Here is an 18,978-nt window from a genome sequence, read left to right as displayed (position 1 = left end):
AGAGAATGGGAGAGAGAATAACTTGGCATCACCTCATTGGTTGAAAAAAAGGAAAAGTGGGAAGAAATAGAGAAGAGAGAGAAATTAATTGATTTTTTCAGCCAATCATATTGCGCCACGTCATTCTCTCTCTTATTCCCTCACCCAAATTCCCTCTCTCAATCATTTATTTTAAAATAATCTATGGGTCTATAGCTCGGTGGTAGATCGTTCTATTGCATTAGTTATGTCCTTTTAAAATAATCTATGGGTCTATAGCTCGGTGGTAGATCGAACTATTGCAGACTAAGAGGTTGTTGGTTCGAATTCGGTTCGGCCCTTTATAAATAATCTTCACATCCATATTTACCTCATTTTTATGTATTTTCAAATCTTTTTTTAAATAGGTTCAAACTTAGTTAACCCTCTTTAAATAATCTTCGTATCTATATTTACCTCTCTTTTTTTATTTATTTTGAAAAATCAATTCAATAAATTCGTAATCCATAATTGAAAAATCAACATAGAGAAACCTAGTTGGACCATTTTTATTCAATAATTTAACAATAATGAAGTTATCCATTAATCTTTCGATCTAACTTTACCTCATTTTTGTGAATTTTAAAAATCATTTTTATGAGCTTCAATAAAAAATGATATTAAATTCCTTCTTATCTCTCTTGGTTGAGCTATTTTTTTTTATATAATCTGTGGATCTATATTAATTCACTTTTAGGTATTTTGAATTCTTCTTTTAGTAATTTTATCAACCAATCACTGAAAATTACATAAAAAATTACATCATAATGAATTTAATTTCCAACATATCTCTCTTCAAATTCGGGAAGGTCCATAACTCATGGTAGATCATTTTTACTATGATACAGATAACTAGTTGGGACGTTCTCAAAAAAAAAAAAAAAAAGTAAATAGTTGGGCCTTTTTTTCCCCATAATATACTGTCCATAGCACATTGGTATATACTGTACATAGCACATTGGTAGAGCAGATCTAAATTTACCTCATTTTTATGAATTTTAAATTCATTTTTGAAACTTTGTCAAGCCAACATTGAAATAATCATAAAACTTTTTTTAAAATGATATTGAATTCCTTCATATTTCTCTTGGTTGAGCTTTTTTTATATAATTTTTGTATATATATTTACATCACTTTTATGTATTTTGAATTAATCTTTTAGTAACTTTGTCAACAAATCACTTAAATCAACATAAAAATTAACATCATAATGAAATTAATTTTTAACATATCTCTCTTTGAATTTGTGAAGATCCTTAACTCAATGGTAGAACATTTGGCTACAAACCATACATCACCAGAAGACAACTTATTAAGCCCTATGGGTGTGGGTGCGGTTATTAACTCATGCGTATTTTTACAGATATTTATGTAAAGGGATTCTTGGAAAGAATGAAAATCGCTAAGGAACTGAGACCTGAACCCTCTGTTCCTTATACGAGCGGTCAGTCTATCTCCCGTTCCAAGCGTCCGGCTTCCTCTGGCCGAAAGACTCCCTCCAAGAAGGCTAGGCCATCTGTTATGGAGTCTGCTGCGAGCTCCAATAGCCAAAAGAGGGTTCTTGTAAGGGATTTCAGAGAGGTTAACTCTTCTCCAAAAAGGGAAAGGTCAAGTCAATTCCGATTGTTGCCATTCCCTTATCTTCGGTATCTTCTTCACCCTCATCCAGACACATGTATAAGCAGGCTGAGACGTCTACCCCTCTGGCTGTTTCAGACGAAGAAGTCTAAAGACACCAAGGCATTCTTCAAGGCAACTTCTGCCTCTATTCTGGAATCGGATGCCCATGCTGACATCCAACCCACATTCCAGGTAACTCTGTCTACTCCTCTGGCCTTAGTGCCTAATATTAATGATCATGCGATGGAACAAGCTGAAAGACCAACTGTTAAGTCAGTTGGTCAAAATAATGATGTTGTTAACAAGGAAAATGCGTTCGTTCTCCTTGATGAACCTGTAGCTGCAGATGCTACTAGTGATGCTTTTATTTTTGTGAAACAAAGAAGGTGGTTGCGCCTACGCCATATGTTGTTGTTACATCTGCCCAAACTGAAGCTGTAGCGTTTACTACTGAGAAAAATGTAGTTACGCCTGCTCAAGAAGCAACCGGAATGTTCTTCAGAGAACCTGCTCCCATTCCTAAACCTGTTGAAGTAGCAGGCAAAGGGAAAGACATTGTTGAGAATGCCCCCGAGAATATTTCTGAAACCAATGTGATCTACGACCTCATCATGGAGGAAGTTGAAGTTAATGCTGCTGAAAAGATAAAAGCCTTTGACACTTAGATGAGTTATAGACTTCATTCTATATTCGATGAAGTCATTACCAGCAACGAGGTTGTAAATGAATGGAATGAAATGGTGAAGATGGAGAAGTGTATCTTCAGATGGGCTAAGACAAAAATGTCCATGAGGCACTTAAAAGGAGAGAACTCGTTGTGGTGAGTGCAATGGGGCGTGCTCTGTTCCCTCTTCTAAATGCGAGGAAGGAGAATTTCAACTCCCTTGATAGGGACGCTAATTCTGAGATGAAAGCTCTCAAATGCCTAGATTTACTCTTAGAGGAGTACTACTCCATTGTCCTCTGATACGTTCATGGCACCGAGTCGTCTCGATCGAGTGTCTTTCAAGTTAGTGCAGAGCTCAATTGCTCCAATGACGATGAGGATATGATATTCATTGATGACATGCCATCTCCTCAAGGCGAGCCCCGACGAATTTTTAGAGTTGAACAGATAATATCTGTAGATGAGGAGTAGGCTGATCTCTATCTCATCGAGCTTGCAAAATTATCCTTTGAGGAAAGGCGTCTCATGGCCCACCATCATGTTGAATAGATCCCGTCTATGGTTCAACAAGAAATTCCTATCATCATAGTAGAAGAGGCAGTGGCTTCCAAAGCTGAGCAGACGTTTCTCTATCAAAAAGAGATATCCGAAATGGCTCCCCTTTTGTCTGAACCAGAAAAGTCACCATCAATTGAGGGGACCCTCAAAATCTCAATTAAGGACCGGCTTCACAGGTTGAGGGGAATCCTCGAAGCCGTCCGATCAAGAACAGTCCTCGTCTGCTGAGGGAGAACAATCTGGAAAAGCTAAGTCCTCCTCATCTTCTGAAGAAACGTCATCCGAAGAAAGTCCTCCTTCCCCTCCAACCGTTCATCGATCCTCTCCTATAAAGACAGGGGCACACATTGTTGAAAATGTCACTGAACTCCCTCTTCACTCTAAAGAAATCTCAGGGCAAGTTAATCAGATATGTGCTGAGATTCTAGAAGGAAGAGAGGACTCGAGGAACTTGAAAAATGCTCTCATTCCCCCATCTCGAGACAAAGAAACGGAGCAATCTATATAGGTGAGCATGCGCGCAAATCATATTCGCACTGTTCCAGCATACTCCCATGTCATGTCTTCTGCCCCACCTTCTTCCGAAAAAGCTTCTCTAGGAGATGCAAACTTTCGAGTAGCTATTATGGATGCATTGGGCTCAATGCAGCAAAATCTTTTCGATATGACGTCTAGGCTGCAAAATCTGAAGAAAGGAACTGCAACAAACAATAAAGTTGTCTCCTCCATAGCTGCTACTCAACAAGATACTGAAAAAACCTTGAAGAGTAACACATATGAAGTGAATCTTCTTCATACTCAGTATAAGAAGCTAGAGAAGAATATACACGGTCAAAACTCCAATTATTATGCTGAATCGAAGACATTCAATCTAGAGCTTCGTAATGAAACTAGATCCTTAATTGATATTGTTCGTCTTCAAGTGTTGGAGGTTTCAAATTCATTAAAGAGGGTAGAGGCTGAACGTTTAGAGCAAGCAAATATCGTTGCAAGACAATTCCAAGCTAAGGAATATTCTGAAGTTGTTGCTGCGAAAGTGAGAGTTCTTGTTGCTGCCAACCCTGATAATGTTAAAAAGGAGAAGGTAGCAATAGAGGAGGGTCAAGTACTCATGGAACTCGATCGAAAATAAAATCTTTTCAAAGAGGCATGGGCAGTTGTCAACCTAATAGAGGAGGCCATGGTCGTGGAGGTGATAGAGGAGGTGGCAGTAGTGGTCGAGCGATGATTTCAGAACCTCTTAACTAGAGAATCATTTCCTCAAAGTGGTGCAGATCCAAGAGTCAAAAGGGAAGGACACTAAATCTATCACTTTGTGTTTGGTATTCTTAAATCATATTTAATACTTTAGCAAATTACTTTGTTCTTATTCTTATTTGATGGGTGTTTCTTTTACTTGACCAAGGTTGCGTAGTTTTAACATCATCAAAAGGGGGAAATTATTGGGAAAAATTAAAACAAAGAAAAGAAAGAGTTCATTAAGAAATAAATAATTTAATTAACTTGAAAGAATACAAACAACAGTTATGATTTAGAACATAAATTTGGCAACGTAATTTTGATGATGTTGCACTTGAATTAGACTAAGTTGTCTATTTTTTTTTTGTACAGGTTCATTTATAAGACTATATTATTTTAGACGTGGTCTAAAGCAGTCTATCTTAGACGTCAAATGCAGTTAGATGAGATAGTCTAATTCTTTTAGACGCGGTCTAAAGAGTAACATAGTTAGATAAGGTAGTTTAACTCCTTTAGACGCGGTCTAAAGGGTAGCGTAGTTAGACGGGTACGTCTAACTCCTTTAGACGCGGTCTAAAGGGTAACGTAGTTAGACGGGTACGTCTAACTCTTTTAAACACGGTCTAAAGGGATGCGTAGTTAGACAAGTACGTCTAACTCCTTTAGAGCGTCTAAAGGAAGTACGTCTAATGCCTTTTTTAGCAGCCGTCTGAAGAAAGCATACGTCTAACCACATTCACCTAGCTGTCTGTTACTCTTACTCCACTTTTTCTGTGTAGTCTGACAAACCAGCTAATTTCATCAAATAAATGAATGTCATGTACGCGAATATCCCTCAATTGCATTTTCAGTACAAGACAAGATCAGAGGATATTCTGTGCACTATATGTTCGGTACGGCCACGATCCAAACGCTCAGAGTCTGTTGTACTTTAGTACTATAGGCGGTCGTCCAACGGACACATGCCACGTGTCCACAAAGAAGATTCGACCGTTGGTGTCCTTCTATTACAAATAGATGCTCAAGAACAACAGACGAATCACTGAATTACTTAATCACTTACTCACTTACTATCTTGCTATCTTGCTCACATAACTGATTTCTTACCTCCTTCAAGTTCAAGAGAGAATCGAGTACTGTCTAGCTGTACTGGTTTTAAAATTGGTAGGTGTGCTAACAGATACAATTTTGTAATTTTGTAATTTTTTACTTTTTTTTTTTTTTTTTTTAACGAATGCATACTATTAATGGATGATTTTTTGTTTTTCATTAGTAGTCTCCGATGGAATTCTATATAATTAGTGGTTAATGATAGAATGGTATGTTTATAATCTGCCTAGATGAGTATAATAAATGCCACATCTTTTGTTTTGAGCATTAGCAAATGTCCAACTTTTTTTTAAAATATATTAAAATTTCTATAAAATAACTATCACGAACATTTGTTATAGAAATTTGAGACGCAAAAACGATTATAATTCATAATCTGCATGGAGAAACCTCTCATAGGTTGTTCCTCGGAGAACTCTTTGAATCTCATCCCAATTCTCGATTTGCTCTTGCAAAGGACCCTTGTGTATCTTAACCTGACCGCTCTTGAGTTCCATATATGGCACACCCAAAAACTTCTGAACATCATTTAATTTCTACATATACAAATATTGACAAAAAAATTCAAAAAATATTAATCTTGAAACTCATAGAATCTACCTAAATTTCAATTACTTAAGTCTTACAGTGCGATTGCTGACAATATCCTCGTAGTAAAGAACAATATGTCGGGCATTGCCAAAATATCGCACAGCTCTAGCGAATTTGGCTTCACCTACCCTTAAATCATGCAATAACATCGTCGCGTTAATCTTAGGTTTATACGTTGCGAGAATCTCAGCCTACAAATTGCAATAGTTAAAATCAATATGAGTCGTGTTTTTAAAGTAAATAAGAAGTAATCGAGAGTGATGATCAACCTCGTGTGGGGAATGGACATGGGATTTATGTGTCCCGTTTAATACTTTGGCTTGGCTATCGTAATTATTAGCGAGCAAAGAGATCATTCTACGAAGAACGTTCCTTCTTAATAGGATAATTGCGGAAACTCCTCTTTTGTTGAAGTACTCAACTATCTCTTCGTGATATTGCATGAGTCCCTTAAAAATTTAATTAAATGAGATATATTTACTAATTGTATAAAATATATAATAAATGTAAGATTTACAAAAACTGTTTAAAACTAATCCACGATATTCCCTAAAATTATACTGTTAATATCTTTTTGTTTTCAAATAAACCCTAAATAAAAATTCAATTGTAGCATACAAATTTAAATAACATGTTATCCTTTTTTTTCTTTCTTTTCTAGAAAAAGAAAATTAAACATCAACCAAAGTTATTTTTTTTTTAAGAGAAAGTTAACACGACATCACATTACTCTCGAGTCTTGACCCCACTTAATCAACGTGTTCTTATATATGCAAAACCGAAAAGTTATTTGAATCATAGAAATTTAATAAATTAAGAAATTACCTGATTGAGCATCCATTTGAAACCAACAGCAGCAGAACATGCATTCTTAGAAGAACTAGATAACCAATCAAGACTATAAACTCTATCCAATGTCTCAACAACTGCAGAAGCATTACTTCTTCTATATTTGGCCCCAAATATTTCCCCATTAGAGCTAATATTCATATGACTATTCAACAATGTCTCAAACCATCCACTTCCCGATCTTTGAGTCGACAAGATTGCAAAATATCTTACAGGATTGCAGGTGCATTCCTCTCTGCACATGATCATCACCTGATCATCTATACAAAAAGAAAAGAAAAGTTAATTTGATGTTATAAGTTACCTGTTGAAGGTTTTGGGTATTGGAAAATGGACATAAAGAGCTTCCCAAGGGTCGAGACCAGGTGTGGAGATGGGACAAAACTGTTGTTCGATTACTTTAAGGTTTAAGAATTGTACTTTTGTGTAGAAATTTGTTTGTTTCAAGCAAATTGAAAGAATATATAGTCCACAAACCATAACCAAGAACAAGACAACTGTTCTAAATACCAATGGAGATCTCTTTGGTTGTTTTAAGATCAATGCATCCTGAGATTTGGAAAGTTCCATGGAAACAACATAAGGTTTATCAGAAGTGGCAGTACACCCAATAAGGGCATAATCAAATTTGCACTTTTGATTTGCAAGGAACCAAAACAGATCATTTTTTGATCAGAAATTCAGAGAAGAAGGGTACAATGAGATCCTATTAATATGTTTAGAGGAAAATAAGCCAATAGAATAGGTTGTGGTTTGAAACAATATCATACATAAGACAGGTGTTTGTGGGTCTTTTATAAATTATATATGTATTTATTGTTGGGAAGTTTTATTTTCATAAGAGAGTCTTAGTGTCATGGACCTTCCAGTAAACATAATTAAATTATAAAATTATAAAAAAAAAAGGAATTATTTATATTTTAAAATTAATACTTTTATTTATTAATACTTTTGGGTGAATTGACAGGCTTATTACTTTATTAATTAAATATATTTCTTACTAGCTCAAAATTAATTGTTAGTTTTAATGTGGTTCTATTTGTTTTATATATATAAAAGGAGGTTAATTAAAAAAATATAAAAATCTCTCATTCATTTCCTTACTTTATAATTTAAAAATATATCTTCAACTAAATTTCAATATATAAAATATTTTATTTAAATTAGGTTAAAACTATTACTTTATAGGACTTAAAATGATGTTATGCAGTGGAGACAGAGGTGGACACATAATTAATTTCTCGAGAGGCTAAATTATTTCTCGAGATCGATTAAATAAATGTATTTACTAATTAAAACTTATAATGATAATATAAACAAGAAAAATACGTTAATAAACACAATTATAAAGTTATTATTGTTGATGAGTCGATACAAAAGAAGGCAATTAAATATATTCTACGATACTCCATTTATTAAAAATATTGTAATATTTTCTAATTTTCAATGGTTCAAAAAATATCTTTTTTCAACATAAATTAGTAAACTATCATTCATACATTTGTCTACCATTCGATAACGTAAATCAGTCTTCATAGTCTTCATTACAAAAAAAAAATTCAATAGATGCAGTTGCAACTGGTAAAACTAACTAAAGACAACTCTATCAAATGAGAAATCAATGGAAAGACTAAATGTTTTTCTTGTCTGAGCAAGAATTCTCAAGTCTTCAATGGAAGAAAATTGAGGATCACCCTATAAATTAAGTAAGTAAACCCGAAATTGTTGTTCCAAAAACAAATAACAAATGCCTCTAAAATTTTTGGAATAAAGCTCAGCAAGACGAATGGGTTTATGAACATCAAAATAGGAGAATGAATTTCTTAGATGAAGACATGATATGCAACCAAGCAATTCTAATTCTGTATTAATTTCTAAAATACGATTATTCATCTCTTGCATAATCAAATCAACAACCTAACATTAAAATTCAAAATTATGATAAAATTAATAATAAACAAAAACTATTAACAAACAAAAAAATAACTTTATTATAATACCTTATAAAACAATTCCACGCGATAATGATGAAGATTAGTGATGAGTTCTTATTTTCCTTTCTGCCTATTATATCTATCAATTGGCGTATTCTTATTCATATCAAGGATTGTGATGGAGTGTAATTGAAAAAATTTGTTAACTTGGTACAAAATATCATTGCATCTATTTTCTCTAAAATCTTGTAATTGACGCTTCAAACTCGCAATCAATAACATCGCTTGAACAATATTTTAACCTTCTTTCTATAGGCAAAATGACAATTCATTTGTAATTCCCAATAATTTTTTCATCAAATGCAACACAAAAACAAATTCATAATTGTGCATCCTCTTAAGTAAACCACTAGGAGGACCTCTATTTGCATTAGACGTCGATGCATCATTAATTACATTTATCGATACTTTTTTCACTTGAGACCACAATGAGCATAAACGAAGTAATTCAAATAGTGTGATCCCCCAACGAGTATCTCTAAGTCCTATCAAATTAGTTTCTTGATTTTTCCCTCTCCAAGCAAAGATTTCTCCACTTTCTAATTTAACAACAATTTTGTTGTTTTAAAGCTTTCTAAGTTGATCTCTACTTTTACAAGATGCTTTAGATATGTTTAAATTATTGTGACATATCCAAAAAAAAATTACTCACAATAAAGGTGTGATGAGCAACAACAAGAATTAATTGAATTGAGAAACAATGAATATACATTGTAATATTAGAAATGTTAACCTATTGAACTTATCACATATATTTGAGGTCCCATCATATCATTGTCCTCTCAATTTAGACAATGACAAAGATGAATAAGATCACTAATTGGTTAGCTGCTGCCGAATATTGACCTGTGAAGAATCTCTAGAGTCTGACTGACAAAGTAAAATCTTACTAAGGACTGAAGAGTGGAAGAAGATTGAACCAACTAATATAGTTTAGACTTTTTTAAATTTTTTAGTTTGTAATTTAATTTACTTATTTTATTAATGGGCTTAATTTTTTTTTAATTTACCCAACTAATATATTATATATTATATATCCCATCTATTTGGGATGCGTGGGCTGAAGCCCACCACATTCCATCATTCCCGTCACCTCCTGTCCAGGACCGCCAGAATATTTGAGGTCCATGAAAAAAAGAATATTGTGGCCCATAAAGTTACATTATGATACTAAAGAATACAACAAAATGTAATCTCCAGTATTTCAAATATAAAAGTTGTTCATTCTTTTTTTACTAGTAAAACATTACAAAATATATTTCAATATACATGGTTAGTGTAAACATTTTAAAATTGTGTCTAAATACAAATTAAAATATATGAAGTCCAACTATTTTTTTTTATATTTTTTATTTTCAAAATATAACGTCAATAAATTATTGCAATAATGTTTTCTTTGATTTGTTCATTATCCTTTTTATTACTTAAAAAATATAATATAAATTTTATAATATATATTATTTATATTTGATTTATTCATTTTTTCTATTATTACTTTATAAATAAATAAATAAATTAATAAAATATTTAAATAATATTGACAAATTAATATCTTTAGAGAAATTATTATTAGAGAGAAAAAGATAAATAGTTTTAAATTTTATTATTAATTAATTGCTTATTTGCTGTAAATTTTTCTTTGACTCCGTCCATCATTATTCTTAATATATATATATATATATATATATATATATATATATATATATAATTAAATATATAATTTTAATATCATTATATAAAAATATATTATAATATATAGAAAAATATATTAATTTATTTATAATATTAATTTATTAATTAATTAATAATACTATATTTTTAATTAAATTTGATAAATTTAAGGTCCTTAGAAGGTGGGGCCCACATAATTGCAAAGATGTTTTACCCTTGCCTGTTTACCTATATATTTTTTCAATCAAGTTATTCCAGCTTATTTAGGCTCACGGACTAATTTAGATGCCAAATCCTCCACTAGAGCTCTTAATTACAGTAGAAGTTTTCAACTAGATGTATTTTTTCACTTTTAAAAATTAATTACAAATTATATCTTTAAGTTAAATGTTAAGTGTAAGTTCAATGTTAACCAATTAGCAAATAATTGATACAAATGCAAAATCCAAATTTATTTAAGGACTTAAATTAACTTTATTCCTAATGTTGCCCTAATTAGGATAAAAGTGGGCCTGACGTCCTGGCCCAAAAAAACTCTTGATGCCCTAATTTCATTTCTCTAGCCGTCTTATACAAATTTCTGAAAATCTATAAAGAACCAGTTGACTACAGAGAAACAAAATATCGGTGTCATGAACAATAGTATACAGAGTTATGATAAAGAGATGAAAGGGGTTGACGAGAGAGGCCATTCGACGTCTTTGAAAATAGTTTTAAATGGTACAGTTCATGCCTATGATTGTTTATATAGAGTGGAATATAGCTGTTGAAGAATGAAGAAGAAGATGGGTAATTAACAGTTGCATTTCTTGGAGTATGACCTTCTTGGCGTATGGTCTTGGTCTATATAACCAAGAGTCCTGAGAGATGTTTATAAATCCTTGTATGTTTAGATCTAGGAAATTGTTTTATTGTATAAGATCAATGTAATGTGTTAATTGTGGTTGAAATGAAATAAATAAATTTGTTTGATGAATTGAAATGTGTTTTTTCATTTATTTGTTAATGAAATAGATTTGTTATATGATTGATCTTAGTTTTAGTTGAATGGTCGGTATCTTGAGATAAGACAAAGGTTGAGAAGTTCTGAAAGAAAAAAAATGTTTCTTTCTGGGAGCTTGTTCATAACTTGAATGATGTATGAATGTTATAATTGTTTTTTTTTAGTTCCTCCATGTTTATACTTAAACTTGTATGTTTAGAATCTGGTGAAGAACATTGATTTAGGTCGAAGAACATTGATTTAGGTCACACTTTATATACTGAAATCATCAATTTAAATACACAGGTAATGGAGATATAAACATAATTACCAATGATAGTCTAGTTAGAACATTAGGAACTTGTTTTGTGTCACTTGTAAAAAAAGGACCTTTACCGACGGTTTTTCCCGAAGGTTTTGTAAAACTCTCCTAAATACTCCCGAGAGGGATAAATCCTTCGGGATTAAAAATAGATTCCGAGTGGTGTGTAAAACCTTCGGGTTTATTAATTATTACCGAAAGTTCTACAAAGAAGTTTCGGTTTTTACCTTCCCAAAAAACCCAAAAAAATTCTAAGTGTTGGATGTGGGTTAATTGGGAAGGTTTTTGTAAAAACCTTCGGTTTTGAAATCCCTTGGTTTTTTAATTGCGAAGGTTTTTGTACAAACCTTCGGTTTAGAAATCCCTTGGTTTTTTAATTGCGAAGGTTATTCAAAGAACCTTCGGTTTTGCCTTTTTTGAAAATTTCATTTCCGAAAGTTTTACAAAGAACCTTCGGTTTTGCTCAATTAAAAAAAATTCTAAATTTGGTAATGGTTATTTCCGAAGGTTCTTTAATAAACTTTCGGTTTTGACTAATATCAAAACCGAAAGTTATATGAAAACCTTCGGCATCAACCTCTATAAATACAAACCCTAACCCTTCTCTTTTTCATTTCACTCATCTCTCCTTTCTCTCTCTTCCGCGCCGCAGCCGCCTGCCTCCTCCAAGCCGGTTCTTCTCCTCTCTCGTTCAGGTAATTTGTTTCATTTGGTTTTTTTTGTTTTGTTTATTATGAGATTTAGATTTCTTAAATTTATATTATATGTCTAGATTTATGCTAGTTTACGTTATTTTGTTTGATTAATTTATATATATACATATATCTGAAATGAATTTAGGATATGGGTGATTCGACATGGAAGAGACTTCGGCGTACACCGGAGAAACTGCATCCGTGTTACTAGAATCTGATAGCACAATCAGAAATTGCGGCACGTGAGGAAGAGGTAAGACAGATGACGCTGGAAATGGAACAAATCCGATTAAGGGATGCGGAAAGAGATCGTTTGCTTAGTGAAATTAAAGCAGACAGGGCCGAAATGGCCCAGAGATTAGAGAATCTCGAACAGGAACTTGTGTTGTTGAGGAGTCGACTGAATCAACCACCCCCTCCTTCCACCCCATCTAATAATTAATTAATTTCTAGATTTATTATGTTTTTATTAGTTTTTCCGTACGAACGATGACAATATTTTTATGTGTTTTGTTTTAATATTCATGAATTATTAGTATTATGTTTGGTTTGGTTTGGTTTGGTTTTAATATGTTGTTAATTAATTATATGTTATATTTGTTTACTTTTCATCTTTTAAAAAAAAAACAGCATGGCCAAAACCGAAGGTTTATTTGAAAACCTTCGGTTTTGACCCTAGATTAAAAAAATCTGAAAATTTTCTAAGGGTAAAAACCGAAGGTTTATTTGAAAACTTTCAGTTTTGACCCTAAATTATAAAAATCTGAAAATTTTCTAAGTATGGGGAGGGTAAAAACCGAAGGTTTTCAAATAAACCTTCGGTTTTGACCCTAGATTAAAAAAATCTGAAAATTTTCTAAGTATGGGGAGGGTAAAAACCGAAGGTTTATTTGAAAACCTTCGGTTTTGACCCTAGATTAAAAAAATCTGAAAATTTTCTAAGTAATGGGGGAGGGTAAAAACCGAAGGTTTATTTGAAAACCTTCGGTTTTGACCCTAGATTAAAAAAATCTGAAAATTTTCTAAGTAATGGGGGAGGGTAAAAACCGAAGGTTTATTTGAAAACCTTCGGTTTTGACCCTATATTAAAAAATATGAAAATTTTCTAAGTATGTGGAGGGTAAAAACTGAAGGTTTATTTGAAAACCTTCGGTTTTGACCCTAGATTATAAAAATCTGAAAATTTTCTAAGTTTGAGGAGGGTAAAAACCGAATGTTTATTTGAAAACCTTCGGTTTTGACCCTATATTAAAAAAATATGAAAATTTTCTAAGTATGAGGAGGGTAAAACCGAAGGATTATTTGAAAACCTTCGGTTTTGACCCTAGATTATAAAAATCTGAAAATTTTCTAAGTATGAGGAGGGTAAAAACCGAAGGTTTATTTGAAAACCTTCGGTTTTGACCCCAGATTAAAAAAATCTTAACTCCTAAATTATTTTGTTTTTAACCAAATAATCTTAACTCCTAACTAATATAATCTATTGTGTGTTGTGTTTTAAAAATTAATATTGTGTTTAATGTTAAAGTGTTTATGATTGTGTTTGATTATTATAGAGAAGTGTATTTGAATGTTTATGTTTGATTATCTTATGAATGTGTGTAATGTTTGATCATATGGATTATGCAATATTTTAAGGATATCAAATGTGTTAAATTAATGTTGTTCAAGGTTATTAGAAAGTGATAAACAAATGAATTTAACAATTGGTCAAGTGATAATTCCGAAAGTTATATAATGAACTTTCGGAAATAACCATCAAAAACTGAAAGTTAATAATATAACTTTCGGTTTTACCCTTTCCCAAAAAGGTCAAGACCGAGAGTTTTATCTAAAACTTTCGGTTTTGATAGCTATTTCCGAAAGTAATGATAAAACTTTCGGAAATATCACTTCTCATTTTTTTTAAATTAAAGTGTTTTTTACCTTCCACATATAGACTCCTAACTAATATATCAATTGTGTGTTGTATTTTAAAAATTAATATTGTGTTTAATGTTAAAATGTTTATGATTGTGTTTGATTATATAGAGAAGTGTATTTGAATGTTTATGTTTGATTATCTTATGTATTTGTGTAATGCTTGATTATATGGATTGGGAAATGTTTTAAGGATATCAAATGAGTTAAATTGATGTTGTTCAAGGTTATTAGAAAGTGATAAACAAATGAATTTAAAATTTTGTCAAATTGTAAAACCGAAAGTTTATTATATAACTTTCGGAAATAGTTATCAAAACCGAGAGTTTATTTTACATCTCTCAGAAATATGAAAATCAAAACCGAAAGTTTTAGTACAACCTTCGGGTTTTACATTGATAAAACCGAAAGTTTTAATAGAACCTTCGGTTTTTACATTGATCAAAAACCGAAAGTTATTTGAAAACTTTCGGAATTGACCTTGGTCAAAACCGAAAGTTTTCAAATAACTTTCGGTTTTAACATATTAAATATTAAAAACCCTCTTCCTCTTCTTTCCCGATCCCTGTTTCTTTCCGCCGCGGCTCTCTTCCCCCGATCCCTCTTTCTTTCTACCGCCGCTCTCTTCCCCGATCCCTCTTTATCTCTCCGATCCGACCACGCCGGCAACGACACGAACCGACGACGCCGACATCCTATTGAAGACCCCCTCGACGGAACCCTCCATCGACGACGCTGCTGGTTCATCCTGCCGTTGCTTGTTCATCCTCCCGCAGCGGATCTCGCCTGGGATTCAAGCTACAGCCAACCACTACACCTGCCGGACGACTCCACCTGCAACCTCCACCTGCCGCCGCCCACTTCTCCGTCGCTCCGCCGCTGCACAGTGAAGGTAAGTTTTATTTTTTTTTGAATTTTGTTAGGGTTTGTTTATATAAATTGTTGGATTAATTTAGTTTCTATTTGATTTGGATTATATTTTGTTTGATTTAGGTTAGATTTTGTTTGAATTGGATTGATTTAGGTTTGATTTCAAATTCAATTGATTTAGGTAATTAGATTTTGAAATGAATTGATTTAGGTTTGATTTTGAAATGAATTGATTTAGGTTTGATTTTGATTTGAATTGAATTGATTTAGGTTTGATTTTGAATTGAATTGAATTGATTTATGTTTGATATGGAATTGAATTTATTTAGGTTTGATTTTGATTTTGAATTGAATTGATTTAGGTTAGAATTGAATTGGATTGAAATTTGTATGAATTGGATTTAGTTGGAATTTGTATGAATTGGATTAAATTTAGAATTGAATTGGATTGAAATTTGTATGAATTGGATTTAGTTGGAATTTGTATGAATTTGATTGAATTTAGAATTGAATTGGATTGAAATTGGTATTATTTGGATTTAGTTTGAAATTTTGTATGAATTGTTGGATTTGGTTTTTGATTCATACTTTATTGTTTGATTAATAGGGTTTATTATTGTTCGATCTACGTACACCGCCCGCTCTTCTTCTTCGTTGCTCTTTTTGTGCAAGGTTAGTTATTGTTGTTTTATTATATGGTTAGGTTAGTAATTTAATGTTAGATTTAATGTTAGATTTAATGTTAGATTTATGTTAGATTTAATGTTAGATTTATGTTAGATTTTAATGTTAGATTTAAGTTTGATTTATGTTTAGGGTTGATTTATGTTAGATTTTAATGTGAGATTTAAGTTTGATTTATGTTTGGGTTGATTTATGTTAGATTATGTTTGAAATGTTGAATTAGATTGAGTTTGAATTAGATTTCATTTTAGGTTAGAATTGTTATATTGAATTAATTGTGTATGAATAAAATTATGTTGGATTAGAATTGATTGCTTTGAAATGTGTACGAATGAAATAATGTTAGATTATATGTATGCTAGATTTACGGTGGAATTTTGGTTGGATATGTAGAGATTAAGTGGAATTTTGGTTGGATATGTAGAGATTATGTTAGAATTATGTAATCCTAATTAATTTAGACAAAGTTAAGTAAATAATAATGTGGGTTGTTTTCCATTTTATTAGAAAGATGGAAGTACCCGATAAAAGCTGGATGACCTTACGTCGAGATCATCCAGATTACGAGGAAGGTGTTGACAAATTCCTCGAGTTTGCTGTTAGGAGTATATCCCGACAAACAGTGAAATGTCCTTGCGTGAAATGCTTGAACACGCCATTTATAGAAATAGACGAAGTGAAGACTCACCTCATCATTTATGGAATAAATGTGCATTATGAGTACTATCAACCACCCCCTCCCCCCACCAGCTAATTCTAAGACGTTTTGACTATATGAATTGATTGAATATGTTTAATGGTTTAATGTAAAACATGTGGTTGGGATGATTGATTTGAGAATTTTGGAATGATGATTTTGTTTTGGAATTTTGGAATGATGAATTGATTGGTTTGGCTGAACAAGTTTAGGTTTCGGTTGAGCACAAAACAATAGGGCTATTTTGTAAATTTTGTAGGGAAAAACCGAAAGTTAAATGGAAGCTTTCGGTTTTTCTTTAAAGGGAAAAACCGAAGGTTAAGCTAATAACTCTCGGGTTTTCTTTAAAGGGAAAAACCGAAGGTTAAGCTAATAACTCTCGGTTTTTCTTTAAAGGGAAAAACCGAAGGTTAAGCTAATAACTCTCGGTTTTTCTTTAAAGGAAAAAACCGAAGGTTAAGCTAATAACTCTCGGTTTTTCTTTAAAGGAAAAAACCGAAGGTTAAGCTAATAACTCTCGGTTTTTCTTTAAAGGAAAAAACCGAAGGTTAAGCTAATAACTCTCGATTTCTTTAAAGAAAAAAACCAAAGGTTAAGCTAATAACTCTCGGTTTTTCTTTAAAGGAAAAAACCGAAGGTTAAGCTAATAACTCTCGGTTTTTCTTCAAAGGAAATAACCGAAGGTTAATTCAATAACTCTCGGTTTTCTTTAAAGGGAAAAACCGAAGGTTAAGCTAATAACTCTCGGTTTTTCTCATTTGAAGAAAACCCGAGAACTATAGGATATCTTTCGATAAACGCACAATTATTTTTAACGACGGAGTCAATACCGAGGGATGGCGACAGTTACCTTAACTCTCGGATTTTGGTCTATACCGAAAGTTATAGGGTCAAAACCGAGAGTTTTTACTCTCGGTTTTGACCACTTTTTTACCAGTGGTGTAAGATTAATCCAACGTCTGTATGATCGTCATCATCGTTTTCAACGTCTTCATTATCCTCTTTATCGTCAACATGTATGGTCTGAACATGATAGTGCTTCAATGGTTGAGACAATCTAGTGATTGTCTTCCTACTCTTAATCATCATTATTTACGTTATTCATAAATAAAGGATAATAAATTTGATAAAAGAATATTCATTTAACTTTTTTCTCATCAACACCGACCTATTTCTATTCGACTTTTTACTCTCATTTCTCTGTTAATCAACAATATCATTTCTTACATAATTAACATCTCATATTATTAATCTCTTGGCATCACTTCTGCACTCAACTTATCAACATTTTTTACCATCATTTTAAAAAAAACATCTCAATATATCACTAACCTCTTTACACTCACTTCTTCGTTAAACCAACAAATTCATTCATATATTTAACCACCATTTTTTTTGTTTTTTAATGAATATCTCAGTACTAATCTCGTGATCTAACCTCCTCGAGTATTTTGTACCTCAACCATCTCATATTATTATCGCGGCCTTTTTACCTTCACTTCAGCAAACCAACCACCAATCAAATTGACATCTCATATTGTGGCCTCACATTCATACTTTGGTCAACCAACCATTTCAGTCACACATTTAACCATAAATATTCTTTTTCTCGATGAACAACTCTCATTAATAATATTTTGACCTCACACACTTTCACATATCTCTTAACCCTCGCCAAACTAACTACCAAAATTCTTTTGCAGTAATGAGAGATGAGATAGAATCACTTCACAAGATTCATACTTGGGAGTTAGTCTCATTGTCTTTAGGGAGAAAGATTATTAGTTACAAATGAGTTTTCAAGAAGAAAGAAGGGATACCAGTTATTGATGGAGGAAATTTTAAGACTGGAGTTGTAATAAGGGGTTCATTCAAAGAGGGAGTAAACTATAACACGATTTTTCACCAGTGGTCAAAAATACTTCCGTCAGAGTGTTGCTAGAAATAGTGACACGTCAGGATTTAGAGCTTGAACAACTTAATGTGAAAAAAACTTTTCTAATTGGAGAATTAGAGAAGGAGATATACATGACTCATGTCAAACCTTTGTAAGTTTCCTAGTTTCCTAGTTTCAAGAAAAGAAAAATACGTTTGTAAGTTGAAGATCGGGCGCTATATAAACTCATGTCAAACCTTAGTTTGTTATGTCATTATTTCTCTTTAGGTATCATTTTTCCTCTAAGTGTATGTAGCCGAATTTTATATTGATGAACCACGTTAAATCTGTGTTCTTTCTTTATTGTTTATATCATCTCTCACATTTCGTTCGAACTATTACTAACCAAAAATTAAATTTTGAATAATCGAAATAAAAATAACTATGTACTTTAAATGCAAGTTAATTTGGTAAAATGTAAAACTAATTGAGAAATCCCTAATAGTAACGTAATTTAATTATTTTTTAAAGATTAAAGTTGTCTTTTGTATGTTGAAACTATATTATAAAGTTGTCTTTGATCAACATGAGCATACGCAAAAAAATAACCACAAA

General features: G+C 32.2%; 1 protein-coding gene across 1 annotated transcript; it reads right to left on the bottom strand.

The window, feature by feature from the left end:
* Positions 1–5,574: 5,574 nt before the first annotated feature.
* LOC124909612 lies at positions 5,575–17,576 on the bottom strand. The gene is made up of 6 exons (XM_047450279.1): positions 17,445–17,576; positions 7,130–7,285; positions 6,957–7,036; positions 6,629–6,887; positions 5,839–5,994; positions 5,575–5,748 (listed from the first exon to the last, which is right to left on the bottom strand). Exons 1-6 carry the CDS (start codon positions 17,574–17,576, stop codon positions 5,575–5,577), a joined length of 957 nt encoding a protein of 318 aa, XP_047306235.1.
* Positions 17,577–18,978: the final 1,402 nt, after the last annotated feature.

The sequence above is a fragment of the Impatiens glandulifera genome, chromosome 1, assembly GCF_907164915.1.
Source record: "Impatiens glandulifera chromosome 1, dImpGla2.1, whole genome shotgun sequence".
NCBI lineage: Eukaryota > Viridiplantae > Streptophyta > Magnoliopsida > Ericales > Balsaminaceae > Impatiens > Impatiens glandulifera.
This window is presented reverse-complemented; position numbering and strand designations above follow the sequence as displayed.